Below are 27549 nucleotides of genomic sequence, written 5' to 3'. Positions count from 1 at the left end.
TATTGAGTCAGTGGACCATGTTCCGTGCCTCTATTGTCGAGGCAGCCGATCTGTGCCGCAAGGTGGTCGGTGCCTCCCATGGCGGTAATCCCAGAACCCGTTGGTGGACACCAACCGTCAGGGATGCCGTTAAGCTGTCCTATCAGGTCCTTTTGACTCATGGGACTCCAGAGGTAGCGGACAGACACCGACAGGCCAAGCGGTGTCCAACTTAGGCGGTTGCAGAGGCAAAAACTCAGACATGGCAGGAGTTCAGAGAAGCCATGGAGAACGACTTCCAGACGGCTTCAAAGTGATTCTGGACCACCATCCGCCGCCCAGGAGGGGGAAGCATTGCACTGTCAACACCGTGTATAGTGCGGACGGTGTGCTGCTAATGTTGACTGGAGATGTGGAATACATTGAAGACCTCCTCAATCCCACCTACACGTCTTCCATTGAGGAAGCAGTGCCTGGGGACTTTGCAATGGGCTCTCCTATTTCTGGAACTGAAGTTGCCGAGGTAGTTAAGAAGCCTTTGAGGGTGTATGGGAGTTTGCCCAACCAGTTTACATGTGTTTTATGGACTTGGAGAAGGCATTCAACCGTGTCCTTCGGGAAGTCCTGTGGAGAGTGCTCAGAGAGCATGGGGTATCGGACCACCGGATTGTGGCGGTCCGCTCCCTATATGATCAGTGTCAGAGCTTGGACCGCATTGCCGGCGAAAGTCGTATCCGTTTCCAGTGAGGGTTGGACTCCACCAGGGCTGCCCTTTGTCACCGATTCTGCGATTTTATGGACATAATTTCTAGGCGCAGTCAGGGCGTTGAGGGGATCCGGTTTGGTGGCAGCAGAATTATGTCTCTGCTTTTGGCGGATGATGTGGTCCTGCTGGCTTCATCTGACCAGGATCTTCAGCTCTCGCTGGATCAGTTCGTAGCTGAGTGTGAAACGACTGGGATGAAAATCAGCACTTCCGAGTCCATGTTTCCTGCCCGGAAAATAGTGGAGTGCCATCTCCGGGTTGGGGAGGAGATCCTGCCCCTAATGGAAGAGTTCAAGTACCTTGGGGTCTTGTTCATGAATGAGGGAAGTGTAGATTGCGAGATCGACCGGCGGATCGGTGCAGCATCTGCAGTGATGCGAACCCTGTATCGATCCGTGGTGGTGAAGATGGAGCTAAGTCGAAAGGCAAAGCTCTCAAGCTCCTCACTCATGGTAATGAGCTTTGGGTTATGACCGAAAGGACAAAATGATGGGTACAAGCGGCCAAAATGAGTTTCCCTCACCGGGTGTCGGGGCGTTCCCTTAGAGCAGGGGTGTCCAAAGTGCGGCCCGGGAGCCATTTGTGGCCCGCAGGTCATTTTTTAACAGCCCCACGGCACAATTTAAAAATACGATTGAAAACAATTAAAAACATGATAAGTGGTATAAAAGAGCAAACAGGTGGAATGTAACAAGAAAATGTCGCAATGTATACTCTAATAACACAAAGCTGCCATGCAGGCTGTTTCTTTCGTCAATGTCATTATGAATTATTGACCTATTCAAGGCTCCAATTACGTCACATCTGAGGTATTTTGGGGGAAAATGTTGCATATTTTGTGTTTGCCATATAAAAAACAGAGCTGTTTTTTATAAAGAAGGGCCTAAAACGAACAAACGAAAAACATAAACAACAATAAAACGTATAATTGACGGATAGATCTGAAGTTGATCTCGAGATTATTTTGTTAAAAGTAAACAGTAAAAAAAAAATAGAATTTATTTTTTAACACTATAATTATTTGGATCCCCAATTATTTTAGTGTGATTTGTTTTTAAGTGTCATTGCTCAAAAAATAATAATGAATTAAAATCTATGTTGTTATGAGTTATTGACCTTTTTAAGGCTCCAATTATTATATAATCTCAAATATCCCACTTAAAAATGTTATTGTGTGAAAATATTGCATATTTTGTATTTTTTCCATAAAAAAACAGGGTTTTCTTTGACAACAAGAGCATACAACTTAAATCTTTAAAACCGTTATATTGACAGATAGTTCTAATATTGATCTAGAGATTTAAAACTTGAATAATAATACAAATAATAATAATGAATAATGACACATTTTTAATATTTTTTTGACCAAAACCTTTTGGGGTCCCTGGGATCAAGCCTGAGTGGAGGCCTAAATGTATATTTTTTATACATATATTGTATTGGTTTTTAAAATAAAAAATATCAAAATGGCCCCCGCTTGCTTTGATTTTTCAGAATGCGGCCCTCAGTGGAAAAAGTTTGAACACCCCTGCCTTAGAGTTAGGGGGAGAAGCGTTTTCATTCGAGAGGAGTTCAGAGTAACGCCGCTGCTCCTCCACATCGAGAGGAGCCAGATTAGGTAGTTCAGGCATCTGGTCAGAATGCCCCCGAACGCCTTCCTGGGGAGGTGTTTAGGGCGCGTCCGACCAGTAGGAGACCACGAGAAAGACCCAGGACACAGTGGAGAGACTATGTCTCCCAGCTGGCCTGGGAACACCTCGGGATCCCCCGAGAAGAGCTGGACGAAGTAGCTGTGGGTGGGAAGTCTGGGCTTCTGGGCTTAGGCTGCTGCCCCCGCGACCCCGACTTTGGATAAGTGGAAGAAGATGGATGGATGGATGGACATGGGTGGCTATTTTGTTGACAAACTTGAGAATTTATTTTTTTCCCAAACAATATCATTAATACTGTACATTAAATTATGGAGATATTTTTTTAAAACCCTCTTTTAATTGCAGGTCACTTCCTGGGCAACAATACAGTAATTGATGTGCTTCGTCGTCAAGGATACGAGGTAGAGCACACCCCTGCTGGGCAGCCCATTAACAGGTACTGTACTTAAGCATAAATAAACCCACTTTCACACACTCACAGTTAGAGATGTCTCATCTGTCACACAAACACATCACTCACTGAAGGCAGCAGGATTTATTGTCTATTTCGTCTTGTGGGCATCATCACCCATGTAAAGGACTGGTTATCACAAGAGTAGAACGACTCAACAAGTGTGTGTTTGACAACACAAACGTGTAAAAGCTCATATTTTATCACTTAAACAAGTTTTAGGTTCCTGCCAGTAAAAATGTATTCCAACATGTTTTTGCTGACTTGATTCCAAATGGGAAATCATTTTGAAAGGTAATGCGACTTCAGAACTGGTATGTGCTCATCTGTAGACGTGAAACAGATGTTCCTGTAACGCTTCAAAATGTGTTGCCTGCAAACAATCAACAATGGCCCCCGGCTGTTATCCACTTGATTAATTCTCATTTTTTCACTTCCTCCCATATGTCCGAAAACATGAATAATTGTGTCATGGGTTTTCTCAGGTCCTAATTTCTCTGATCTGGAGAGTTTTAAGTAGAGTGCATCATAAATCTACATATTGATAAAATGACACATACACAAGTTGGGGCCTCTGTCCATATGCAGGTTAAGATAATAATAGTGGAACAAAACTGTACTAATATTGTGATGTATTGTAGCATTATCAATACTCCAGCATCAAGTACTGATATTGATGCTGTTGTATTTTTATTATGTTGTGAATGTCTGTATTCTCTCCCATATACAAGCAACAGACGCTCAATAAAACATGTTTTATTATGTTTTTCTTTCTAACGCTACAGTTACGTTCAGTTCTCGGGGCAATCAATGGATTGCAATTAGACTGTTTGTCTTAGAAGACAATTTGCCTCCCATTCGAGCAGGCTTCATTAGTTCATGATTAAGGACCTAGATTGATCAGTTCTAGACTAAATGCTGGTGCCATAGTCGCAACTATTCATACCCAACAAGAGGAGGGCGCGCTCAGGCAAGGATGATTTTGCCCTATTGTAGTGTAAAAAAACAACTGTTGGGTAGCAAAGGAGCGGCCCCTCTGTCAATGCCATCGGTAATTTTGTTAGGACTTTGGCACCAACATTTAGACAAGATCTGACCAATCTAAGTTTTAGAACTTGAACGACGGAGCCAGCTCGTCCATATGCTAAGTGTGTTTTGCTAAAAAGTTAATGTTTTGGTTTGGCCTGATGACGACACAGACAGGGAATGTTTGTCAGAAAGAAATGTGTCAACCGAATGAAAATTAGATGTATATAAAAAAAAAGTGTTTCATATATTAAGATTATTATTGCACTGTATCGTGATACTATGATTGGCCAACTATCGCAAGTTAATCTAAGATTCCTTTGGAACGTGCTACTAGTACACTGTTGCTACAGTTTAGTCAGTGGACCCATTAACAGTGCACAAAAAAATGTTTTTTTTGCTCTCAAGTGAAACAGATATTTTTTGCTAATCTGAACACTCCAAAGTTCTTCAAATCTGATTTTTTCGCATCAGAAGATAGTCCGAATCCGATTGGAAGCTGATCTTTTCAAATATGACTGCAGTCTAAATTTTTTACGGTCGAATTTTCGTTGCATCCCTAGTCAATAGTGCGAAAAGAATAGGCTCTATGTAATACATGAGTATATTAATATTATATACTTTGAATCCAAACGACTGTAACTGATGTATGCGCTGTGGCATTTTTGCTTACATGTTACGTGTAGGGTAACGTAAGTTATTTACATAAGTAAATTGAAAAATAAAGCCAACTTAGATCCACGCTAATGTCCGTGTCTCCTCTACTTAACAGCCATAAAAAGATAAGAACCCATATGTTTATATCCGTATAAACATTATATTACTTTACTATCTGTTTTTACCTGAAAAAAAAAAAAAGATTTTAAGGTGTGGTGACTTTTATTTAGAAAAGTAGTAGTAGTAGCGACTTCCTTGTTCATTTACGGAATCCGGTCAATTTCCTTTGTTTTCACTTAATCGAACTGTGCATGCAAGTGACGTTGAGGTCACAATGGGGCCACATTGGACCTTGTGCACGTTGGAGTATGATAAAAGTTTGAATCTGAAACCTTATCTGCAGATGTAAACAGTTAGCTGGATTTCAGAGTTCGAAAAAATCACACTTGGGTGACTTTGGCCTGCAGTGTAAACATAGTCAGTTACACAGACAATAATATGTATTAGGGATGACCCCATAAACATTTTTTCGGCCTGAAATCCGATCCTATTTCAAGTCCTGATCCGATACTTTGACAATAGATTATAGAACTGATAAAGTTTTCTAGCAAGTAACTAAACAAACATTTTTTTAAAGCTTATTTTATCACATTTCTATTTTGCTAAGATTGTTGTGTAGTGGATTGTCCGAAGCTTAAACAGGCAACAAAAGTAGTTTAGTACAACAAATGTATTTACCCATTATCAGAAGTGCAGGTTGAATTAAGTTGGCCGTGCAGACAGACCACATGTTACTCCGGAGCAAACAGGACACACACAAGCCAAAATCACTCTCGAGTTCCGGTCTTCTGCCATTTTTTATATGTCTCTTGTGCGTCATTGTTCCTTATCGAGTGCGTCAATGTCTTTTTTTGTTTTCCCTATCTGTTCCATAACAACTCGAATCCTTTAGACAGTCAACACATTCTGTAGACAGGTTGGCACGACTTAATATTCACTTTTGTCCCACAACTGGTCCATTCAATGGCACAAAATACAAGAGAATTGAAAATGAGCGGACATTCTTAAAAGACAAGAAATATAGGTCAAAAGGTCAGAAATTCTACGACATACCCTCCTTCCAGGGCCTTAAGACCCTGGACCAAAACAATTTCTGATGTAGACCACTAGTTAAATCTCTACCACAGATAGAGGCAAAAACCTCAATGTTTTTATACGAGGCAAAAATTCCGTCTATGACCCTCCTTCAGAGCGATCGCTGTTACCAGCCTGCAGTAAAACCATATCACAGAACACAATTAGTGGCCTACCCTTTGATTTAGTAAAGGAATAACAAATACTTTGATCATGAACATCATTGAACATAAATAGATGAATGTATATAGACTTATGACTGTAAGACATTTGCAAAAATATTTTTCCCGGCATTTGCAATGAATGTAGTTACCAATATTGTTCATTATCAATTGATTTTGAACACACAACTGAATTTCGTATGAGTCCATGTTCGATTAGTGCTCGTATAGATGGCTCGGTGGTGCCTCAGGCTGATGGCCTGCCGACACCTCGTTGGGCTTTCGGCTGCCCTTGTGAAGAAAGAGATCCACTCAAACAGTCTGTCTCTCTTTGGGGTGTGGTTCAGTCCATTGGGCAGACTGTTCAGTGGCATGTGCGTGCTGGCCGAAATTGGGGAAAACTCAGGTAGAGTTGGAGCTGTGGGGGCTTTGGGGAAGGCTGGGGCAGAGTATGGGGCGTGGGGCTTTGGTCCAGGCCCTCGGCTTGCTTCAGGGCCTCCTTCCACAGCTGCTGGAGTCCCGACGGACACATATTGGCTGGCAACCTTAGTCATTCTCGTCATCGCTGGCAAGGTGTTGTCTCTCCTCTCGGTTCCTTCCAGTCAGGTATCGGGTGTTGGTCCTGGATCGGCTTTGACCGTGCTCCTCTTAGCGAGTGCAAGGGAATCTGGAGTGGCTGCTTTCATCCTCAAATCTGCACAGAGGAACTGGCACACAAATTCTACATTTTGCAAACTTACCATTTTGGTCTCATGGTCTTTCCACCTTCCTAGGAAGCTGCTGGTCCTGAGAAGTGCTGATCTTGTGACTGAAGAAGATTAACCTGTTTTCTTAAAATAGGTGCCGTTGTTTGACCTAATCTTTTTGGGGAAACCATGTCGGGATATTAGATCATTCACAAAACATTTAATTACTGAATTGGCACCCTCCTTTGAGGTTGGGGTTGCTTCTGCCAGCCACTGCAATTGTCAATCTAAATCATTACGTTCCTTTATCCTTGTACCGGATTGATCATATCGATTAAATAAAACCTCAACACGCTCAAACTTGACCCAATCCAAACTCACCTCCCCCCTCTGTCCCTCTCACAGGGACAGTGTTAGTTGTAGTAATAGTAATAGTAGTAGTAGTAGTAGTTTCAGAAACATCCAAGAAAAAGAAAAGACAGCTGATAGTCAAGCGCAGCAAGAACAGAGGCGGGGGACAGGTCATGTTTGAGGTCACTGTTCGCTTTTGCAATAGTACTTTGATATTTTACAACACCTAGTGAATTATTGTGGCCTCAATAATTCACTAAATAGTTGTATTTAATTTAGTCTATCTATGATGGGACAATGCACAGAAACATTAAGTTCAGAAACAGATATGTTCTGTACCAGATTATATCTAAATAGCTACTTTCCATCTGCAGTCCCTGGCTACCTAAATTAAAGGGATCCAAAAATCAAGCAATAAAATTATGACACTAATTAATCATAATAAATATATACATTCATAATAATCAATAATTAATCAAAAATAATAATACTGTAGCATGTAATCAATTATAAGAAAAGTCACCAAATGCCCCTTCATGGACACATACTTAATATACAATACAACCACACCTTATTTACATCATCACACAAAGACAATACATGCTCTTGTTCACATCTTTCATCATTTGTAAAAACAACCAAGATTTTAACAGCCATACCTCACAATTTACAACAAAAATGCTCTCATGGATAAATATAATACTCATTAATTTGATGTGTCAACATAATGCCCCTCTTAGTGACCGTGTGAGCAGCCTTGATTGCTCCAAAGCCACTTTTTAACTTCAATTTTTCTATTCCTTTTGTTATAACGTGGAGAAGGCTAATTGGTCTGTACATGTTCTGGTCTTCTTTATTTCCTGCTTTATGGATTTAATTATAGTAGCAGTTTCTCGACGTGGTAGGGAAAGTGTTTTCCGTTATTGATTTATTTATCAATTGTTGTTATACGAGCAATAATACAATCCTTATATGTTTTTAGGAAGATAGTGTCCAACCCATATATATATCTCTAGATCGTGAGTCTGATAATGCAGTGAAGATTTTGTTTAACTTTGTTTCATTTGTTAATTCTAAAATTAGTCCGTCCTGAATAAATGACAATTATTTGTACTGATTTTGAGGGATTTTTTATTCAGGGTTTGTACAGACTGGATGAAATGTTCATTAAAATTATTACTTATGTCCAGACTGTCTGCGATAGTAGCGCCATTGATATTTAATGTTATAGTGTTGTTTCTTGTTTGCTCTCTTTCCGTAAGTTTGTATCTGGTTTTCCATAACTCTCTAATGTTCCCTTTTGCAGCTTTGATTAATTTTAAGTGAAAGTCAGTCTTAGACTTCCGCATAACCATTGTAACTTTTGTTCCTCCAAACTTTTAAAATCATACGATCTGTATTTAGACCTGTTTTAATTGCTCTTATGAGAGCTGAGTCCCGATGTCTTTATTAGAATCCAAATTGTTTTATTAATCCAATGGTATTTTTATTTTAGCACTCTTCTTTCTGGTTTTGTATTCGTGTATTTACAGATGTTCTCTTTAATTTTTGTCATCCAATTGTAATTCTAGTAGGGCTGCTTATCATTTGTATCATATAGAAGCCGTTTATAATATCCTTAAGTTTCTTTCTACGTGTTTTATTTAACCAGTCCAGATTAACGTCCCCCATGACGTTACTTCTGTCATACTATGCTGTTTGAGGATGTCTGAAAATGGATCAAGAAAAATGTCTTTAGCTGTGGTCGGTCGGTATACTACAATTACCTTGAAATACATTTCTGAGGAAAATGTGATTTTAATTTCAACATACTCAAATTGATCTACTTTTAATGTTTTCCCTTTCATAAATCATAATTCCTCCCCCCTTTGTCACTCGATCTGTCTTTTCTGTAATCTTGTCCCCCGGGACATTAATTAGAACGAAAGGTGTTGTGGGTTTTAACCATGTCTCTGATAGACAAGGTAATCCGGATTAGAGTCTGACAGTAACTGCTGTATTTGTTCAGTATATTTCCTGTGGTAGAAAGTTTAATAATGCGGACACGTTTGTTACTGAATACTTTCTACAGACTTCTGTCTCTCTGCGACTTTGTGTATGTAATAAGCAACTACAATTATTTGAAATGCTTAAATTTTGTTTTAGCTCAGCTGTTGTGTAGCTGCTAGCTCCTTGTAGCCTACAGCAGAAATGTCCAAATTGCAACCAATAGCTATGTTTTTAACAGACAACCGAAATAATTGAAAATGTGGTATTTGCGTATCGGTTCAATCAGCGGCAGCTACGCCCTGTTTTATCATTTGAACTAAATTTTTGGTTTCGTAGGCAGGACAGAGGGAACAATGTGGGTCATTAGTTGTCCATCTTATACCATTCTAATTGTTGTAAGGATAGTTCACATGAGCGGCCATACCTTGAGTCCCACCATATATAAGAGTCAATAGGCTCCTATTATGAGTCGTCTAATTGGTGATCATACACTTTGGTGGTTTGGGTGGCAGGACACACGGACGCACCTCAGTCAGCCAGTGCTAGGACAGTTGGAGCAGTCCCCGTCCTCCACTCGTTCCTGGGAGGCGTCCCCAGTAGTTGTCAGCTGATGTCGTGCTGTCAGGCAACATCAGGAAGTTCCTTCTGTGCGGTATTGAATTGTCAGGGCACAGTTCGTAAGCAGGTCATTACCAGGTGTGTGCAGGTTGACCACAAAGGAATGCTTCAAAGATTGCGTTGAACATTGTCCGTTGACACTTATGTCCAGCAGGGGTCTGTTTGTATCCTGCTGTTCGTCCTGCTGTCACACCTGTATTTTTTGTGAGCATGTTCTGGCTAAAACTTTGGAGCTTGTCTTGTTCAGAGAAGTTGGCAGTCCCTCTGCTGCATATCCTTTCCACCCTCGCTTGACCTAGCACAACCGTGGCTACCACCCAAGACCGTCTGTATGGTTTTACGTTTTGTTGAGGTCTTTTCCTCCAGAATTTGGAACTCAAAACATGTACACCCATCGTTTTCATATCCTCTCGGTTAGTTCAATTTTGCATATCACGTTTTAAAATTACAGTCTTAACTATCCCATTAATTGCTAATCAATAACCTTAATTCAAAGATTATACGTACTACTTCATGTATATGTAAGTACCCTTTTAATTCACTTAAAGATTATCTATAAGTTAATTTAAACTATCATTTGTCTATCAGTAGGCGCGAGCAAGCTGTCATGCTTGCACTCTGACCTCCCGCTGTGCGTGATATTCTCCAAAACAAAAGAATGTTTTTATTCACGTTTCTCCTTATCTTTCAGCTAAATCTTTTAACTTTTAACGTCCGCACTGTGTTTATTTTTATTGTCTGCATTTTAATTTTGCTTTTATTTTCTTTCATTTCACTTTGTTGCATGAAAAACGCCACACAAACAAAGCTGCCCCGCCTTGCCTTGCCTGTCTCCGACTGGTTATCCAACCTAGTCACAACAAACACACAAGGCCATGCTCTAAGCGCCAGACCTAATCACACTTCTCCTCTTTTTTAACACTTTACATATCGGCTCTTATTCTAATTATTAATGTAGGCTGTTATTTGTAATTATTATTCAACACTATTCACAGCAAACAGTTGTAACGTTATAGTTATTCACACTATACTCTCAAAATCTGTAGCTAACTGAAAGCTGTTGAGATTTGGTTTGCCTCCTTCATCTCAGTGGCCTAGTGGTTAGAGTGTCCGCCCTGAGATCGGCAGGTCGCAAGTCCAAAACCCCGGCCGAGTCACACCAAAGACCACAAAAAGTTTTGGGAGCCAAATCACCAAAAACGATTCCCGGGCGTATGGTATGGTGTACTGTAATGTCTAAATAAAAATATAAATTACTCCAAACTAAAATGTCAGACTGCACTTTAAAGTTACTTTTATTAAATTAATTTCCAAACTAACCACCACCACAGCAGACATCTTCCTCAATCCTATCCCAATACTCCCATAAATTAGAAAGGTGTTTCACAACAGTGGTTAAGTAGTTATTTTAAGTAATAGATCTCAATATGTAGAAATTAATAAGACTAAATTTGCCCTAGTGTGTGAATGTTGTCTGTCTATCTATCTGTGTTGGCCCTGTGATGAGGTGGCGACCTGTCCAGGGTGCAAAGTCAAATTGTGAAACAAAAATTAAAGTTGAATCAAGTGGAAATTGACAGAGTATATGAACTACATTCTTGAGAATAGTAATTGATCATTAATATGTTGGAAGCCACATATTGAACATATTAAAGAAAATATCCAAATCCATTGCTATTCGGTATAAAGTTAAACACATGCTGAATAAGAAATGTCTGCACATGTTATATTATTCATTTCTTTTTCCATATGTAATATTGTTTTGAAGTTTGGGGAAATGTTTATAGAAGAAATATAGACCCAATACTTAAAATTAAAAGGCTCATTTCAATAATACACAAAGCATTATTATTATGATCATATCAATCCATTTTTTAAGTCATAATGTGTTAAATGTTCAGATAATTTAATTTTAAAACAATGGCAATTATGTTTCCAAGTAAAGAACAACAGCCTTCCAGTTTGTATTCTTAGCTTGTTTACATTATGAGGAGACACTATCATTTACGGGGGATATTGATTTTTGAAATAGGTCAAGTAAAATAAAATAAAAACACAAATGTATTTCAGTTTTAGGAGTTAAATAATGTACCATCCTCAGTGATGAGCTGAACACATGTAGTTTTTTGTTATGGTTTTGGAGACCCTTGAAAGGTAAAGTTTTTTGAACATTATAAAATATAGTAACAATTACTTTCATCTTTTAACGTTGATGTTCCAGGTAATTTAATGTTCAGTAATTGTATATCATAGGCCAATATAAGCTTTGGCTTCCGCCTATTCTTTTTTTCGGTCATTCTTTTTTCTTTTCTTTTCTGTGTGTAAATGTGTATGATTGTTAATATGTCTAATTTACTGTTAAACTGCTCACACAAATTGGTTGATGGTTGATTATATGACCAAAATAAACTTATTTAATCTATTCATTCATTATCTATCGCACTCATAGTTTTATTCCATTTTGCATGTAATTATTCCTATTGATTTCTTCCCCTTTCACTCAAACAACTAAACAAACAAACAATTAAACAAACTTGCAGCTAACCACAATCAACAGCATACCATTTACGAATACCTTCATTTGTCACTTTCTCATCTTTTCTTCACTTTCGTTTTCCTTTACAAACAACATCCTGTATCCATCTCTTCCTTACACTTCACTCAATGTTTCTATTTTCTGTTCTCCTAGAAACCATTCACATAACGTAAGGTTATAAACATCCTTTTCCCATATTTTCTCAAACCATCCTCCACCTGCTCTCTCTTCCTGTCTCTCTCACTTTCTCTCCTTCTCTCACAATACAAACACAATAATCCAAAATAATCAGTCTTATAAAATAATTTTAGCTTTAGATATGATTTAGGGCAGTGGTTTTCAACCTTTTTTTCCAGTAAAATATAGAAATAAAATACAGCATAATGTCATCATTTTCTGATTTATTAGATTGTATAACAGTGCACCATATTGCTCATTTGTTGTGGTCTTACTTGACTTATTTGGACAAAAAAATATAAAAATAACTAAAACGTTTTAAAAATTAAACAAATGATTAAATTATAATAAAGATTTCTATACATATAATCAATCATCAACCTTCTTTGGATATTGCAATAGAGATCCATCTGGGCTCGTGAACTTAATTCTAAATATTTATTTTGTTGAAGAATTATTCTTCTATAATTATATTTATAAAGGATTTTGAATTGTCGCTATTTTAAAATATTTAAAATCTCAGGTACCCCTTGCCATACCTTCAAGTACCCCCCTTTTTTGTCTGGGCGGAAACACCATACCCTCCTTTGAGAACTACTGGTTTAGCCTATAAAAAATCCTTTGTCTCATACATCATTACACTGTACAACTCCTCTTTGGGGGGGCTAGGATGACAGGGAATGCAAAACAATGACAGTACAATACTTTTTTATATCATGGTCGTTAATGCTTGAAGGTAGAAAAGCGCTATACAAGTATAACCCATTTATCATTTATTTATTTATTTAATGCCTAGTTTCTCTTATTTTACTGTTCTATTTTTATTCTCCCTGTAATATTTTTCTATGTTGTTTCCATTTATACCCTTATTAGTTACTGTTTACTTTTTACTTCTTCTTCCTGAGGGAACTCTCCTGAAGGAATAAATCACGTTTTATCTGTCTATCTATCTATCTATTACTAACCCGAGCACAGTTCATGACGTCATGCTCATCTTGCAGACAGTTATTTCCATTTAGTTTTATTCTCTATTTGTAATTCTACATGCACCAATGTCACATGGAAATTTGCTTTCTTTGTTATTTATTTACATTATTATTTGTGGTTTACTTGCTGTCTGTTTACTTAAGTTCTCATATTTTGGTCTGTCTTCCTTCTGATTAGAATTTGTTTAACGCTTCTCTACGTTTTGTTTTGACAATGGCGCTGAGTGGCTCTTATCTGTACTTCTTCAGACTCTATGTTTCACAGCCTGCACAGATACCCCTAGATGTTTTAGAATATAAATTTAACTTTTATTTTATTGTGTGTTTATTCCTAAAAAAAATTAAAATGTCAATGTATAATCAATTTATCTTTATCAAATTTAAATTCAATATTATTAATTTATTTGTTGTATAACTATTAATTCAAAGTTACAGTGTGTCCTAATCTATGATGTGTGTGTTTGTCGCAACTTCCCACAGGAACTGTATGGATCAGCAGAGCATCAAGGCTGTACCAAAAAAGTATACTAAACATATAAATGAATGATGAATTAAACAATGTTTCAATGTCCCACAATCCGTATTTATTTATTGATATTTAAACGTGTAATTTTCCAAATATCTATTATTTTACTGGACTTAGCAAGCACCTACTACTAGCACACTCTACAGACCGAGAATAACTGTTCAACCACACTTAGTAATGCCAAGCTAGATGCTAACTTAGCCTTACTATGCCTCAGTAAGCAAACTTTTGCTAACCTAGCCCAATGCTATGCCAACCCAATGCTAACCTAGCTCAATGATATGCCAACACAATGCTAACCCAGCTCAATGCTATGCTAACACAATGCTAACCTAGCTCAATGCTAACAGTGTCACTCCTCTTCGAACCAATGCCTCACGCAGCTGTCACTCACACAGCCTCGTCACACGCACACACTCTTATCTCAAAATGTCTCCCAGCTTAGACTCCTTTTTTTTTATTTCTTATATGCGTCACACAGTCACTCACACACAGAGAATTTACCAGCGAGCAAGAGCCTTTTTTCCCGTACTCAAAATCTCAGTGTGTAAAACAACTGTAATATCGCACAGTCACAATCACCAGTATAGTTAAAAACAAATTCAAATGACTGGAATTCGCTCGCAGCGCCCAAGAGGGGGAGCCTCCCTGCTTAGGCTGCTGCCTCCGCGATCCAACCTCTTGATAAGCGGAAGAAAATAATTATATGGATGGATCATTCACTCATGTGTTTTCTGTACATAACTTTGTCTATTTTCTCACACGCACACACATAACCGACAATTTCCCAGCTCTTGCAGATCAGCGTGGGTGCGAAAAAAGCGTGAGGGAACTCTCACAAAAGCATGAGGGAGGGAGGTGAGGAGGAGAGGTTGATTTTTTCAGAGGGGAATTAAAACAGATAAGAAACCAGGTGCTACACAAATGTTATTACAATACGCAGATATATATATATATATATATATATATATATATATATATATATATATATATATATATATATATATATATATATATATATATATATATATATATATATATATATATATATATATATATATATATAAATTTAAAAAACAAACATTTTGATCCCACAAACCACGCCCCCCTGGTCCGGACCAATATAAACAACTAATGCACGCGTGCTTTTGTGGAATCGGCCGTCTCATTAACAAACACAGGTCCCATCATTACTCATACAACGGCGATTAACCCGTTCAGCGGAGCAGCCCCTGGTTTTACTCCCTGACCAATACACGGCAACAGCATAAAAGCACCATAGAGTCACTGATAATCACCCAATGCTCTACAGTCATCATGTTTTGGTCATTTTCCATACAGTTTCACCAAAGCTTCACCAAAGCTCCACCAAAGCTCTACCATATGGAGCCCGATCAATATCCATCTATACTGCAGCCAATTAAACAGAACGTCGTGACAAATACAGCTCAGTTGATCTCCTTTACCGGAGTCACCAAACGGTCACCCAAAATGAGGCTTTTCCAACCCTGCAGTTTCCACATAGAGAGATATGTCGCACATTCATAGACTTCATAAATTTGTATGGGCCAAATGTTACACCAGTTAGCAAACCCTGCCTTAAATTTAGCTGTATCCAACTCTGGCTAATTCTGATGCACTTGCAGAAAGAAGCATCTTCTGCCAGCAACGACAGAGGATGAAGAGGTTAAAAGACATTTTTCGTCTCACATAGTCTACGCTTCAAAAACACTCCAAACCACCAAAATTCTATCAACAATCCCCTTATGTTAAAAACAAGAAATCACAAGTTTTCAACAAACTCACAGACAAATGATCACATATAAAACAACTCAATCCAACAATAATTTACCCCATTCCAGGTTGTTTTTGGAGAACCTGACTAAACCTATCTTTTATCAAAAATAGATTCAGCAATTAGTCTTATCGATCCGGCTCTCTCCAGGCAGAAAATGTTTACACTTTAAGCAAAACGCTTACCTTGTTATGCGCACATGCAGCACACTGTCTGCCTGACTGAAAGAGCGGGAGCGGCTGTCGATCTGTAGCTTCTAAACCATCCTGTTCGTGACGCCAATTTGTGTAGTGGATTGTCCGAAGCTTAAACAGGCAACAAAAGTAGTTTAGTACAACAAATTTATTTACCCATTATCAGAAGTGCGGGTTGAATTAAGTTGGCCGTGCAGACAGACCACATGTTACTCCGGAGAAAACAAGACACACACAAGCCAAAATCACTCTCGAGTTCCGGTCTTCTGCCATTTTTTATATGTCTCTTGTGCGTCATTGTTCCATATCGAGTGCGTCAATGTCTTTTTTTGTTTTCCCTATCTGTTCCATAACAACTTGAATCCTTTAGATAGTCAACACATTCTGTAGACAGGTTGGCACGACTTAATATTCACTTTTGTCCCACAACTGGTCCATTCAATGGCACAAAATACAAGAGAATTGAAAATGAGCGGACATTCTTAAAAGACAAGAAATATAGGTCAAAAGGTCAGAAATTCTACGACAGTTGTAAATCAGATGATATATTCAATTTCTGGTATTGAATGCTACATCCATTTTTATTTATCAAAACAAAGTGGCTAGTGCACAATAACTAAACAAAATCAAAAACTATTATTGGTGTCACGGTACAGGGGGAAGAAGACGGCACAGAATGCAGGGACGTAGTTAGCTCTATTTATTAATATATATAATAGTATGGAGTGTGAAAACTAATCTAAAATGTGTATGCGTACGACTATGTGTAGTGATTAAATGTTGAGTGTTACCGGGAGTGTTGAGCGAGGTGTGAAAGTCCAAGGAGGCAAGGCAATCTCGGAGGTCCGTGGGCAGGTGTGAGGTCAAGAGCAAGAGCGAGGCGTCAAAGTCCGTATCCAGGTGGGAGGTCGAGATCCAAAAGGCAGACAGGGAACCAGAGGGAATAGAAGAAGACGAGACACACAGCTTGTGTCGCGGGAACGGAGGAATGCTGGATGACGACAAGGGACACAAGACAAATGAACACGTAGGGGGAGAAACACAGAGAGAGAGAGTGTGCATAGAGCTAGAGATTGTCGGCTTACTGTATTGGAACAGGTCGCTACGTTCTGGCCCGGAAGGCAGGTTTGCACTGGCTTAAGAAGCCCAGGGAGCTCATCAGTGACAGGTGTGCAGATTGTTGATTGATTGCAGCAGGAGTGGCATGCGCAGGAGTGCGCTTGGAGGTGCGCTCAGCGCAGCGCGCAGATGAATGTGCACTGGAATGCGCCCGGGCCGTGACAATTGGCTCCCATTTTAAATCGTTTGGGTTTTGCTCTCAAAGCCTTCCTTTATCCGAAGATTTACTCGATGACTTTGTAAACAATAACAACAACGAACAAAACAATGATTCTGTAGCAAAAATAAATACTTAATTTTCGTTTATATACTGATGCTATTCTAGGCGTTGGCATCTGAATTGATCACAGCAACTTTACATTGAAACTTCAGAGGTTAGCTTCTTGTGTCGTCCTGCTCAATGTGTGTGTGTGTGTGTGTGTGTGCAAGTGTGTGTGCGTGTGTGTGTGTGTGTGTGTGTGTGTGTGTGTTCTGGCAATGATTACTTAATGGGGACATCGCTCTGTTTACACAGTCACCTTTAGAGTACCTCTGACGGTATGGGGACAAAAAAACACGTCCCCTAAAGGGAAACCTTTTTAAATGATAGTCAAAGTCAAAGTGAAACATTTGTTATCCTGGCATTAATAGTACTGTGATTCTGTATGGTATCCATCCTTAGTTAAAACTAATATATTTTTCCAAAAACAAAATCTGGTTTAGTGTTCCTTAGGATGACATTTTCATACAGCATGATTATAAAACATTATTACCTTAAAGTATGATTCACATTCAGAATTGTCCATCCTTATATGGTAGTTGGAGTTGCAGACAACTTCATTACTGCTAAACAGCAGTTTTCAGTAATGTCACAGAAGATGCAGGATTTGCTTTAACATTTAATTGGTGAAACTTCCTATAAGAGGACAGCTGTAGTGCTGTATTCTGAGGATCATGTCATATTTAATTTGAACTTCTTTTTTTTTTTTAAATGGTCCTCAGTAGTCACGTTCAAATGTGTGTGAATTATGCAAAATTATTTAAATTTGGACCCCATGAACCATATTAACTCTTTTTTCCCAGGGTCCCCAGTAAGAATGATCAGCACATTACTTCATCAATCCAGAGATTTAAAGAGCTAGCTGGGCAGTGGCCATTTTACCAAAAAAATGTTATGCCTCCACAACCTGTAGAAAGGGTGGTCCCCAAAAGTGATGATCAAAAACTTGGTCCCCATTCCAAATGATAACCAATATGTGTGTGTGTGTGTGTGTGTGTGTGTGTGTGTGTGTGTGTGTGTGTGTTTAGCATGCTGAGCCATTAATTTTCCTCTTGTCCTCCAGTGATAACGTACTTGGAAGAAACTTAGTTTATTTGTCGCTATTGTGGTCAGGATTAGTATTTTAAAAGTGGCTTCACATTGTGGATAGATAATGTGTCAGGACTAGGTTCTCGGGTTGTGTTTCTCCAGAAGGCAATGGAAAATTGGCGCGTGCAAGACGTGAATTTAAATACATGATTTATTTTTAACACTAATAAACTAAAAAAAAGGAAGCAAACAAATGGCGCGCACAGAGGCGGAAATACAAACTTGACTAAGAAACAAAAGACATGCACATGGGCACAAAAACTATGAACAAAGAAACAAAAACACTAACTGTGGTCTTAATAAACAAAACTTACTTGGCATGAGAAAAAACATGAAAAAGAGCAGCATGGATCATCAGAGTGGCAGGAGTGTGAATGTGTGAGGACGCCAGGACGAACAACAGAAACAGACAGATTTAAATAGTGACGTGATCAGTGAAAACAGGTGCGTGACTCGAAACGTGAAACAGGTGCGTGACAAGACAGGTGAAAACTAATGGGTGACCATGGAAACCAAACCAAACAAGGAAGTGCAACCAAGAACTAAAAAGAGTCCAAAAAACAAACACATGGCCAAAACAAAAACATGAACAGACATGACATAATGTGTCCGTGGCAGCTTGCTCTTAAATTGTAGCCCCTGTTCTGGCAAGACATACACCCTCCTGCTATTTATGCAACTCCTGCATGTGTATAATAAGGAATATGGAAATATAATTATGTCTCCCTAAGCGTGCATTCTTTTTGAAGGAATCTTTCATACAAGTACAATCATTAGCCATGTAAACACTGTCTGCTCACCAGTCGATCACCGATCTTTAAAAAAAAAGGATAATTTCGGGCTCCGAAACAATTCCACAATCAGGATCGGGACATCTCTAGGCTTTCTATTTACAACAATATAACAATTATTGCAGAAATGCAAAATTGTGATACAATCATTGGCAAAATATTGTGAGATACTTTTTAGTTTTCACACCCAATGCCAGTGATGTTAGTGTTAGTCATCAAATCAGCTCTCTTTTGTGTTTTTTGGCAAAGCAGCAGCATCTTACATGTAACATCAAAAGAAACCGCAATTTTTAAATACAATTAAGTGTTTTTATGCACCCCAATCCAAACTGCAAACAATACCATAGGAAGGAATTCACTAGATCTTGTTGACCCTGTTATTGCTTAAAGGTACAGACCTCTATTCCTTTAGCCCCACATGCCAGCTCATTTTAGTAAGCGACTCAGGTTTGCTGAAAAATGACTTCACTGATATGTTTATTCCTTGTGGCTCTTCCACACCTTTTGCACTTTCCACCTCATAAACCGCACCGGTCTGGACTGACCACCTATGAAGTGTTATGGAAAGGATTGATTTAGCACAGGAAGTGAGGCATGTTATGCAGTGTAGCGTAACATCTAGTGCTGGTAGCTATCACAGAATAGATTCATATATATATATATATATATATATATATATATATATATATATATATATATATATATATATATATATATATATATATATATACACGATAGGGCCAATCATGTAAAATGGATGGATGCATATATATATAGTACAGTGCTAATGTTCTATATCTTTACAGTACAGCCCAAAAGTTTGGACGCACCTTGTCATTCAATGCGTTTTCTTTATTTTCATGACTAATTACATTGTAGATTGTCACTGAAGGCATCAAAACTTTGAATGAACACATGTGGAGTTATGTACTTAACAAAAAATGGTGAAATAACTGAAAACATATGTTATATTCTAGTTTCTCCAAAATAGCCACCCTTTGCTCTGATTACTTCTTTGCACACTCTTGGCATTCTCTGGATGAGCTTCGAGCACACCTATTAAGTGAAAACCATTTCAGGTGACTACCTCTTGAAGCTCATCGAGAAAATGCCAATAGTGTGCGAAAAAGTAATCAGAGCAAAGGGTGGCTATTTTGAAGAAACTGGAATATAAAACATGTTTTCAGTTATTTCAACTTTTTTTGTCAAGTACATAACTCCACATGTGTCCATTCAAAGTTTTGATGTCTTCAGTGACAATCTACAATGTAAATAGTCACGAAAATAAAGAAAACGCATTGAATGACAAGGTGCGTCCAAACTTGTGGCCTGTACTGTATAGATATAGAACATTAGCATCGTACAGAAATCATGTTTAGGAAGAAATGGTGGTACAGCATAGCTAACATTACATATCTTTAGCTTCCTCAAAACCAACTTTTCCTGTTTCAGGAGATCATCTTCCAGACTAACTGAGTCTGGGGACCAACAAGAAGAGACCCCTCTCCTGGAGCCTTTCTTCCACGAACTCCCAGACAGGGATGAGGATGACGGCCATCCCCTGGAGGATGACAGGTTGACCCACATGCTCCTGCCTTCGGACAGCCTAGAGCTGCTGGAGAAAGCGGAGAAGAAAATGCTGAAGAAGAGGAGGAGGAACAAGCAAAAGAAACAGCGGCACAGGCATTTTAACGATCTCTGGGTCCGCATAGAAGAGAGGTAAGAAGCCATCGTCCGTTCAGAAAGATGAAGGACCACGTTTCAAAGCACATTCGTCATCTGTGAAACCAAACACCTCAATAGGAATGAATAATGTTCTTGGGAATATATATATTTTTTCTTCTAAGAAAGGTACCTAATTTTTCGCAACGGGAAACCACATAACAGCCGGCCAGTTAGTCCGAATTAGTATAGGTAACACCCAGGGCCGCTTTAACTTGGGGGTTATGCCTTTCACACCAGCAACCTCGGAACAGTAGGATAAAAACAACGAAGCCACGAGAGAGAGAGAGAGAGAGAGAGAGAGAGAGAGAGAGAGAGAGAGAGAGAGAGAGTACACAAACGCTACACAAAGCCGAGCTGTCTGTGGTTGACAGCTATGAACACCAATCATTGCATTTTATCGTCAAAACAGGGGCCCCTGGGCATCATCCCAGGTAAGCCTGTGCATTAAGGCGGCCATGGTAACGCCTCTGTGAGGAAATAACTAAGGCTAAGTTCACACTGCAGGATATGATGCCTAATTTGGAGTTTTCGTTTACTCTGATTTAGATTTTTCGTTAAGATCTTTTTATCCAGAGTCAAGGTGTCAAACTCGTTTTCATTGAAGGCCACATCGCAGTTGTGGCTGCCTTAAGAGGGTGGCCTGTAACTGAATAACATATGAATATAAATGAATATGGAGTCACCTCATTATGTTACACAATTGCCTACGCTTTTCATCATTATATATATATTTTACGTACATTGTAAAAAAAAAAAAAATCTGTAGCATTTGCTATAAAAAAAACTTGTACCTCCATTGCTAAAATGTTACCGTAAAATGTACTGTATTTTTTCACTCTTTTTTACACTAACATTCTGGCAACTGAGCTGCCAATTTTTTACCAAACAACCTATTGTCATTTTCATAGCGTACAATTGGATGGATAATATTAGTCGAGTAGGTATTTAAGTATATACATTTTAATACATTTTGTGGAATGTATAATTGTATTGGTTGCATTATTAGATAATACCAAAGTTAAAAGGATATGCAGCTGCATGCTGTACATACATTTTTATTTGTCAAAAGGGAAAGAATGAATACATTTAGTAGAAAAAGATCAAATAATTTATTGACGCATATTATTTCCAGGCTTTCGCTGGCCGCTTAAAATGGTGTAGCGGGCTAGATGTGGCCCTCAGGCCTTGAGTTTGACACTAGTGATGTCGGCACCTACATGACCCCCCAAAAATTACATTTGTAATGTGTGTATTTACGGAAGTAAACATGGCTCTAATTCTAGTAGGTCTCAGTCCTGGCAAATTTGTGGCAATTTCAAGCATTTATTTTGCAACCGTAGTCAATATTTTCTCAACCAAATTATTTTAGGAGATTAAGAAGTAAAATGACAATAATTTTGGCTCTCGCAGTTTGTGGGGCATTTGCTACAATCTCTGTCCCAAGGAGAGTATGGGCGAGCAGTTCTGATCATTCGTCCACTATTTTCTTTTCTTTGTCTATTTTGGCTAAGAATCACAACGTTTGTCGCTTCTTGATGACTCAGTCATTCAGACTACAGTTGCATCGGATACATATCGGATTTATATCCAAATACGAAAGAGGCCTGAGTAGGATTTGAAACATTTTAATTTTGCAATTCACTTTGGCATGAAAATATCTGATACATGTCAAACACAAATACTAATAGACGGAATACAAATTGAAAGACTAATTGAAACCAAATTTCTAGGTATAATGATTGATGATAAATTGAACTGGAAATCTCATGTAAAAGATATACAACATAAAGTAGTAAGAAACATGTCAATAATGAATTGAGCAAAACATGTTCTAGACCAAAAATACCTCCATATTCTCTACTGCTCGCTAGTGTTACCATATCTGAGTTATTGTGCGGAAATATGGGGAAATAGCTACAAAAGTACACTTCATTCATTAACGGTGTTACAAAAAAGATCAGTTAGAATAATACATAATGTTGTATATAGAGAACATACAAACCCTTTGTTCATTGAATCGAAAATACTGAAATTCCACTACATAGTGAATTTGCAAACAGCTAAAATTATACACAAAGCCAACTATAACCTGCTACCCAGGAATATACAACAATTATTCTCAACAAAAGAGGAGAAATATAATCTTACAGAAAAATGTAATTTAAAACATTTGTACGCATGTACAACACTTAAGACCTAAGACCTGTAATTAAGGGAAATTAGTAAAATTAACTGTTAAAGGTTAGTACTATTAGTGGACCAGCAGCACACACAATCATGTGTGCTTCACGGACTGTATCCCTTGCAGACTGTATTGATATATATTGTAGGAACCAGAATATTAATAACAGAAGGAAACAACCCTTTTGTGTGAATGAGTGAGAATGAGTGTAAATGTGGGAGGGAGGGTTTTTGGGTTGGTACACTAACTGTAAGTGTATCTTGTGTTTTTTATGTTGGTTTAATAAATAAATTAAAAAAGAAAACAAAAATTACAAATTTAATCCACTTCAATAAACTCTTCAAACTTAAAGTGTTTACAAAGTACAAAGAAGAAGAACCATGATAAACATTCTGAAAATATTTAATCCATTCATTCATTTTCTAGATAATCTTAATTATCTCACTATATGAAATACAACTTACTTCACTAATTATTATGTATTTATTTATTTATTTATTTTATTGTTATTACTTATGGAAAATATTGTGAATAAATTGAGAACAGGAAGTGAACAAAAGTTTTAGCAACTGCTATGTAAAGGAAAAGGGGTAGGATTAAATAAGATCAGTTTCTTCCTACTCCTTTTCGAACATGTTGAATAGAGGAACTGGAAATTGTGACGTATCATATTGTATGCATGCATTTTCCAAATAAACACAAACTCCACTCAACTCAACATAAGGGGGAAAAAAATCGGAATTGAGTGTGAACATAATCTAAGAAAAGTGAATCAGTGTTGTGAAAACCTGAAACAAGAAAAAGTGTCAGATAAGACAGGGAAAATTCTAAGTATAGCAAAGTTGACATGTTACTATTTTTTGTACCGGTTATAACCCCTCAAGACGGAAATTTAATCAATTAGAGTGAGACATTGTCAATACGTGGACTATGGGTTGTTTGTTTTCCCGAGATGCAATAAAAGTTGGATCGGACATGGCTTGGAGGTAAATACATGATTTATTTTAAACACTAACAAAAGGAACAAACAAAAGGCGCGCACAAGGCGGAGGTACAAACTTGACTATGAAACAAAAACTTACACTTAACGTAGACTGAGGACATGAAACAAAAGAACTGCTAAACGTGACATGAATAAACAAAAACTTACTTGTAACAAGCATGGAAACGATCATGGAACAATGGCATGGAATGAACACATGAGTGACAAGGGTAGCAGCAGATAGCAGAGCATGAATGTGATGTCAGGCTGACTGCCTGGCAACTACAGGCTTAAATAGTGGTGACGTGATTAACAACAGGTGCGTGAGTCCAAATGAATCAGGTGCGTGACAGGAGGACAGGTGAAAACTAATGGGTTGTCATGGAAACAAAGCGGGGAGTGAAAAAACAAGAACTGACAAAATCCAAAAACCAAACAGAACATAGCCAAACTAAACATGATCACCAAGACATGACAGACATAAGGGTGTAAAACTGTTATATGGGATTTTACATTACATCACAAACCTGAACAAGATGCAAAGGAAGCTTGGTTTGACAATATTTCGCCGGACAAACTTGACATATTTTATGGAAACATTTTAACAAAGGTTTTTCACTCCTTAGAAACCATAGGAAGTTAAAGAAAAGTTCAACAGCAACATCCTTTGAACAAATCTACTTTAAATTTATATATCAGAGACTATTGCCAGGAAACTGGACAAAAAAAACAAACAAAGGGATGAACTCACGCATAACCTCCTTGGAGGAGTTAATCATTGTAGTCAAGGAGGTGGTATGGGAGCACAAGAGAGTATCACAGTCTCCACTGTCAGCCTTTAGAACAAAACCGATGCTTCCTGTTGCGATGCTGCAAGGCTCCAACAGCCGACATATCAAATCTCCAAGTTCTCCATGCACACTGGAGGTGTAAACACACCCATGCCCCGCAGTGACAACTACGTCCTGACTCCTTTCCCTAACCGGAGTTGGTGGCTTAAAGGTGAACACACCAGCCTGGGAAATCTAAGGGGAAAAAAAACAGTTTTGCTTATTTCAGTAGCTTCAGGCAGGGACTAACCGGACAACGAAAGAAGCTCACCTTTCAGATGAAAATAAGAGCACGGCACAGGTGTGGTCCAGCAGTGTGTTGCTGAAAGTGATTAGGCAGGAGGGCACCAGGTTAATTTGGTGATATTCTAGCCAGCCATCTATCCTGCTGTGGGAGGAAATAACCACAGGAAGGTAGTCACTTACACGCAAAGTAAATGTTACCTTTTTCTGGAAAGATAATAGATAATCAAATGAAAACCGATTTTCTTCCCATTATTTTGCCTGTTTTCTCCACTAAAGCAGTGGTTCTCAACCTTTTTTCAGTGATGTACCGCCTGTGAATTTTTTTTTTAATTCAAGTACCCCCTAATCAGAGCAAAGCATTTTTGGTTGAAAAAAAGAGATAAAGTAAAATACAGCACTATGTCATCAGTTTCTGATTTATTAAATTGTATAACAGTGCAAAATATTGCTCATTTGTAGTGGTCTTTCTTGAACTGTTTGGAAAAAAAGATAGGTTTTTATTTGTATATATAAAGGATTTTTGAATTGTTGCTATTTTTAGAATATTTTTAAAAAATCTCACGTACCCCTTGGCATACCTTCAAGTACCCCCAGGGGTACGCGTACCCCCATTTGAGAACCACTGCACTATAGAAATACTTTTTATATACTGTGTTTTATTTTTTGTCCGCCTTCTCCTCACACATTTTTCATCCAATTGAAACTATTAGACTTATATGAAATGGTCTTAAATTATTATCATACGGTCTTAAAAAAGTCCGAAAAAATCTTACATTTGACTTGTTCATGCATAGACTCTGAATTAACACATACTAGAGTTGATAAAATAGCTTTTTAGCTCAGTTTGCAGATATGCAAACATGTATTTCTTGATACATGATACTTGACACTAGCAAGATGCCTGTTAGCACTTCAGTTCGGCTTTTCAGCATTCACACAAAATTTCTACCAAAATTGCATTTTGTAGTTAACATTGGTCTTTGATCCCAGTGCCATCTTTGACTACGGTTTAACATTCCAATGCTACATGTGCAACATATCTAAGATTGTATCACACAACCATTCATCTTACAGTAGTGTGATTTTTTGTTAATGCCCTGTAAATCAGGGGTGTCAAACTCATTTTAGATCGAGGGCCACATGGAGAAAAATCTACTCCCAAGTGGGCCGGACTGGTAAAATCACGGCACGATAACTTAAAAATAACGACAACTTCAGATTGTTTTCTTTGTTAAAAATAGAACAAGCACGTAATAAAAATGTACAAATCATAATGTTGTTGAGGTTTTTTTACACTTACATGTTGCGGTTAATAGTATTTTATCTTTATTTGTTGTTATTTATACTTTCTGAATAAATGATGTGATAATGTTCATCAGTCAACTCACTGGTGTTAATTTTCAATCCATCAAGATAAAAAAATAATATCAAAATCAAATTACAGGATGTTATTTATGTAGTTAGCTCATTTTCCTCGACAGGTGCACTAACATCATGTGGTTTTTTTTTTTTTTTTACATATGTAGCATCATCTACAAAGATACAAATAATTGCTATTGTGACATCCAGTGGACACATTTAGAACAGCGGTTTCTTTCATTCAAAAATTTCGGCTCATTTTTATACTTAGCAAACTCATCCCTCGGGCCAGATAAAACCTGTTCATGGGCCGTACGTTTGACACCCCTGCTGTAAATGATGAATATTTAGTTAGAAGTACTTCGTAGTGGATCTTTTACACTGAGTGGAGTGCTATGGTATCATCAACGTGTCAAAATGCAGCAAAATACATGATTTAAATGATTTCACTGCTATATCTGATGACTTCCCATATTCAAAACACATCATTTAAATCAAATATGGAAAGAAGAAGAATCCAACCACTGAAGGTCTGTTAATCGCAGAAACAGAGAGCATTTGTAAGCGTGTCTGTTCATCAAGTCTGCAGAAATGTTTTCTCATTTTCCGAGCAAGACCTTGTATCTTCAGCGGGAAGGAAACAGACTGTTAGTTTACACAGGTTCCAAAGCCTACTTGGTTCACATCTTTGTTTATTTTAATGTCTGACCAGACAGGTAGCGGTTGTCAGAAAACGTAGAAGTAACAGTCTCCATTGTCTATGTTTACACATCTCTCATTTATACACCTACATGTTTCAAATAAATACATTTTGCTGAAAGATTCCTTTCAGGTACTCGTTACTATATTACACATGTAACTTTTAGCACCATAGCCAGAAACTAACTAAACATAGAACAGTATGCATCATAGATAAATAAATGAACAGTTATTGTGTTTTACGATATGTTGTCGTCACATCGTTATCACAACGTTGTGTCAAGTTTCTGGACTATGCAGTGATCCCAACTTCAGAGAGTTGTTGGTTTTGCCTGGCGTGGTCCCAAACATTACAAACCTTACAGTTTCAGCATCAAATTGGGAAACTTTTGTTTCGAAATTGAGGCAACTGGACTCTTTTTGTTCAGTGAAGACGTTTCAACTTTAATCAAAAGGGCTAATAATTTTAGGTGTGGAGTCACCCTTAGAATTACAAGTTTCATTGGTTCTGTGACAAAGCTCCTAACTTAAAATGCTCATTTTTCAACTCAGTTTTCCACACAAATGAATCCGTGCTAGGGCTT

General features: G+C 38.0%; 1 protein-coding gene across 1 annotated transcript in view; it reads left to right on the top strand.

The window, feature by feature from the left end:
* The window catches only part of trabd2a (TraB domain containing 2A), a 214510-nt gene that overhangs the window by 182628 nt on the left and 4333 nt on the right, over positions 1–27549 (top strand). The window contains exons 5-6 of the mRNA XM_062031161.1: positions 2743–2833; positions 20395–20661. Coding sequence (XP_061887145.1) covers positions 2743–2833; positions 20395–20661 — 358 coding nt within the window. The remainder of the gene's footprint in view (positions 1–2742; positions 2834–20394; positions 20662–27549) is intronic.

This window comes from Entelurus aequoreus, linkage group LG21 (genome assembly GCF_033978785.1).
Source record: "Entelurus aequoreus isolate RoL-2023_Sb linkage group LG21, RoL_Eaeq_v1.1, whole genome shotgun sequence".
Lineage (NCBI taxonomy): Eukaryota > Metazoa > Chordata > Actinopteri > Syngnathiformes > Syngnathidae > Entelurus > Entelurus aequoreus.
This window is presented reverse-complemented; position numbering and strand designations above follow the sequence as displayed.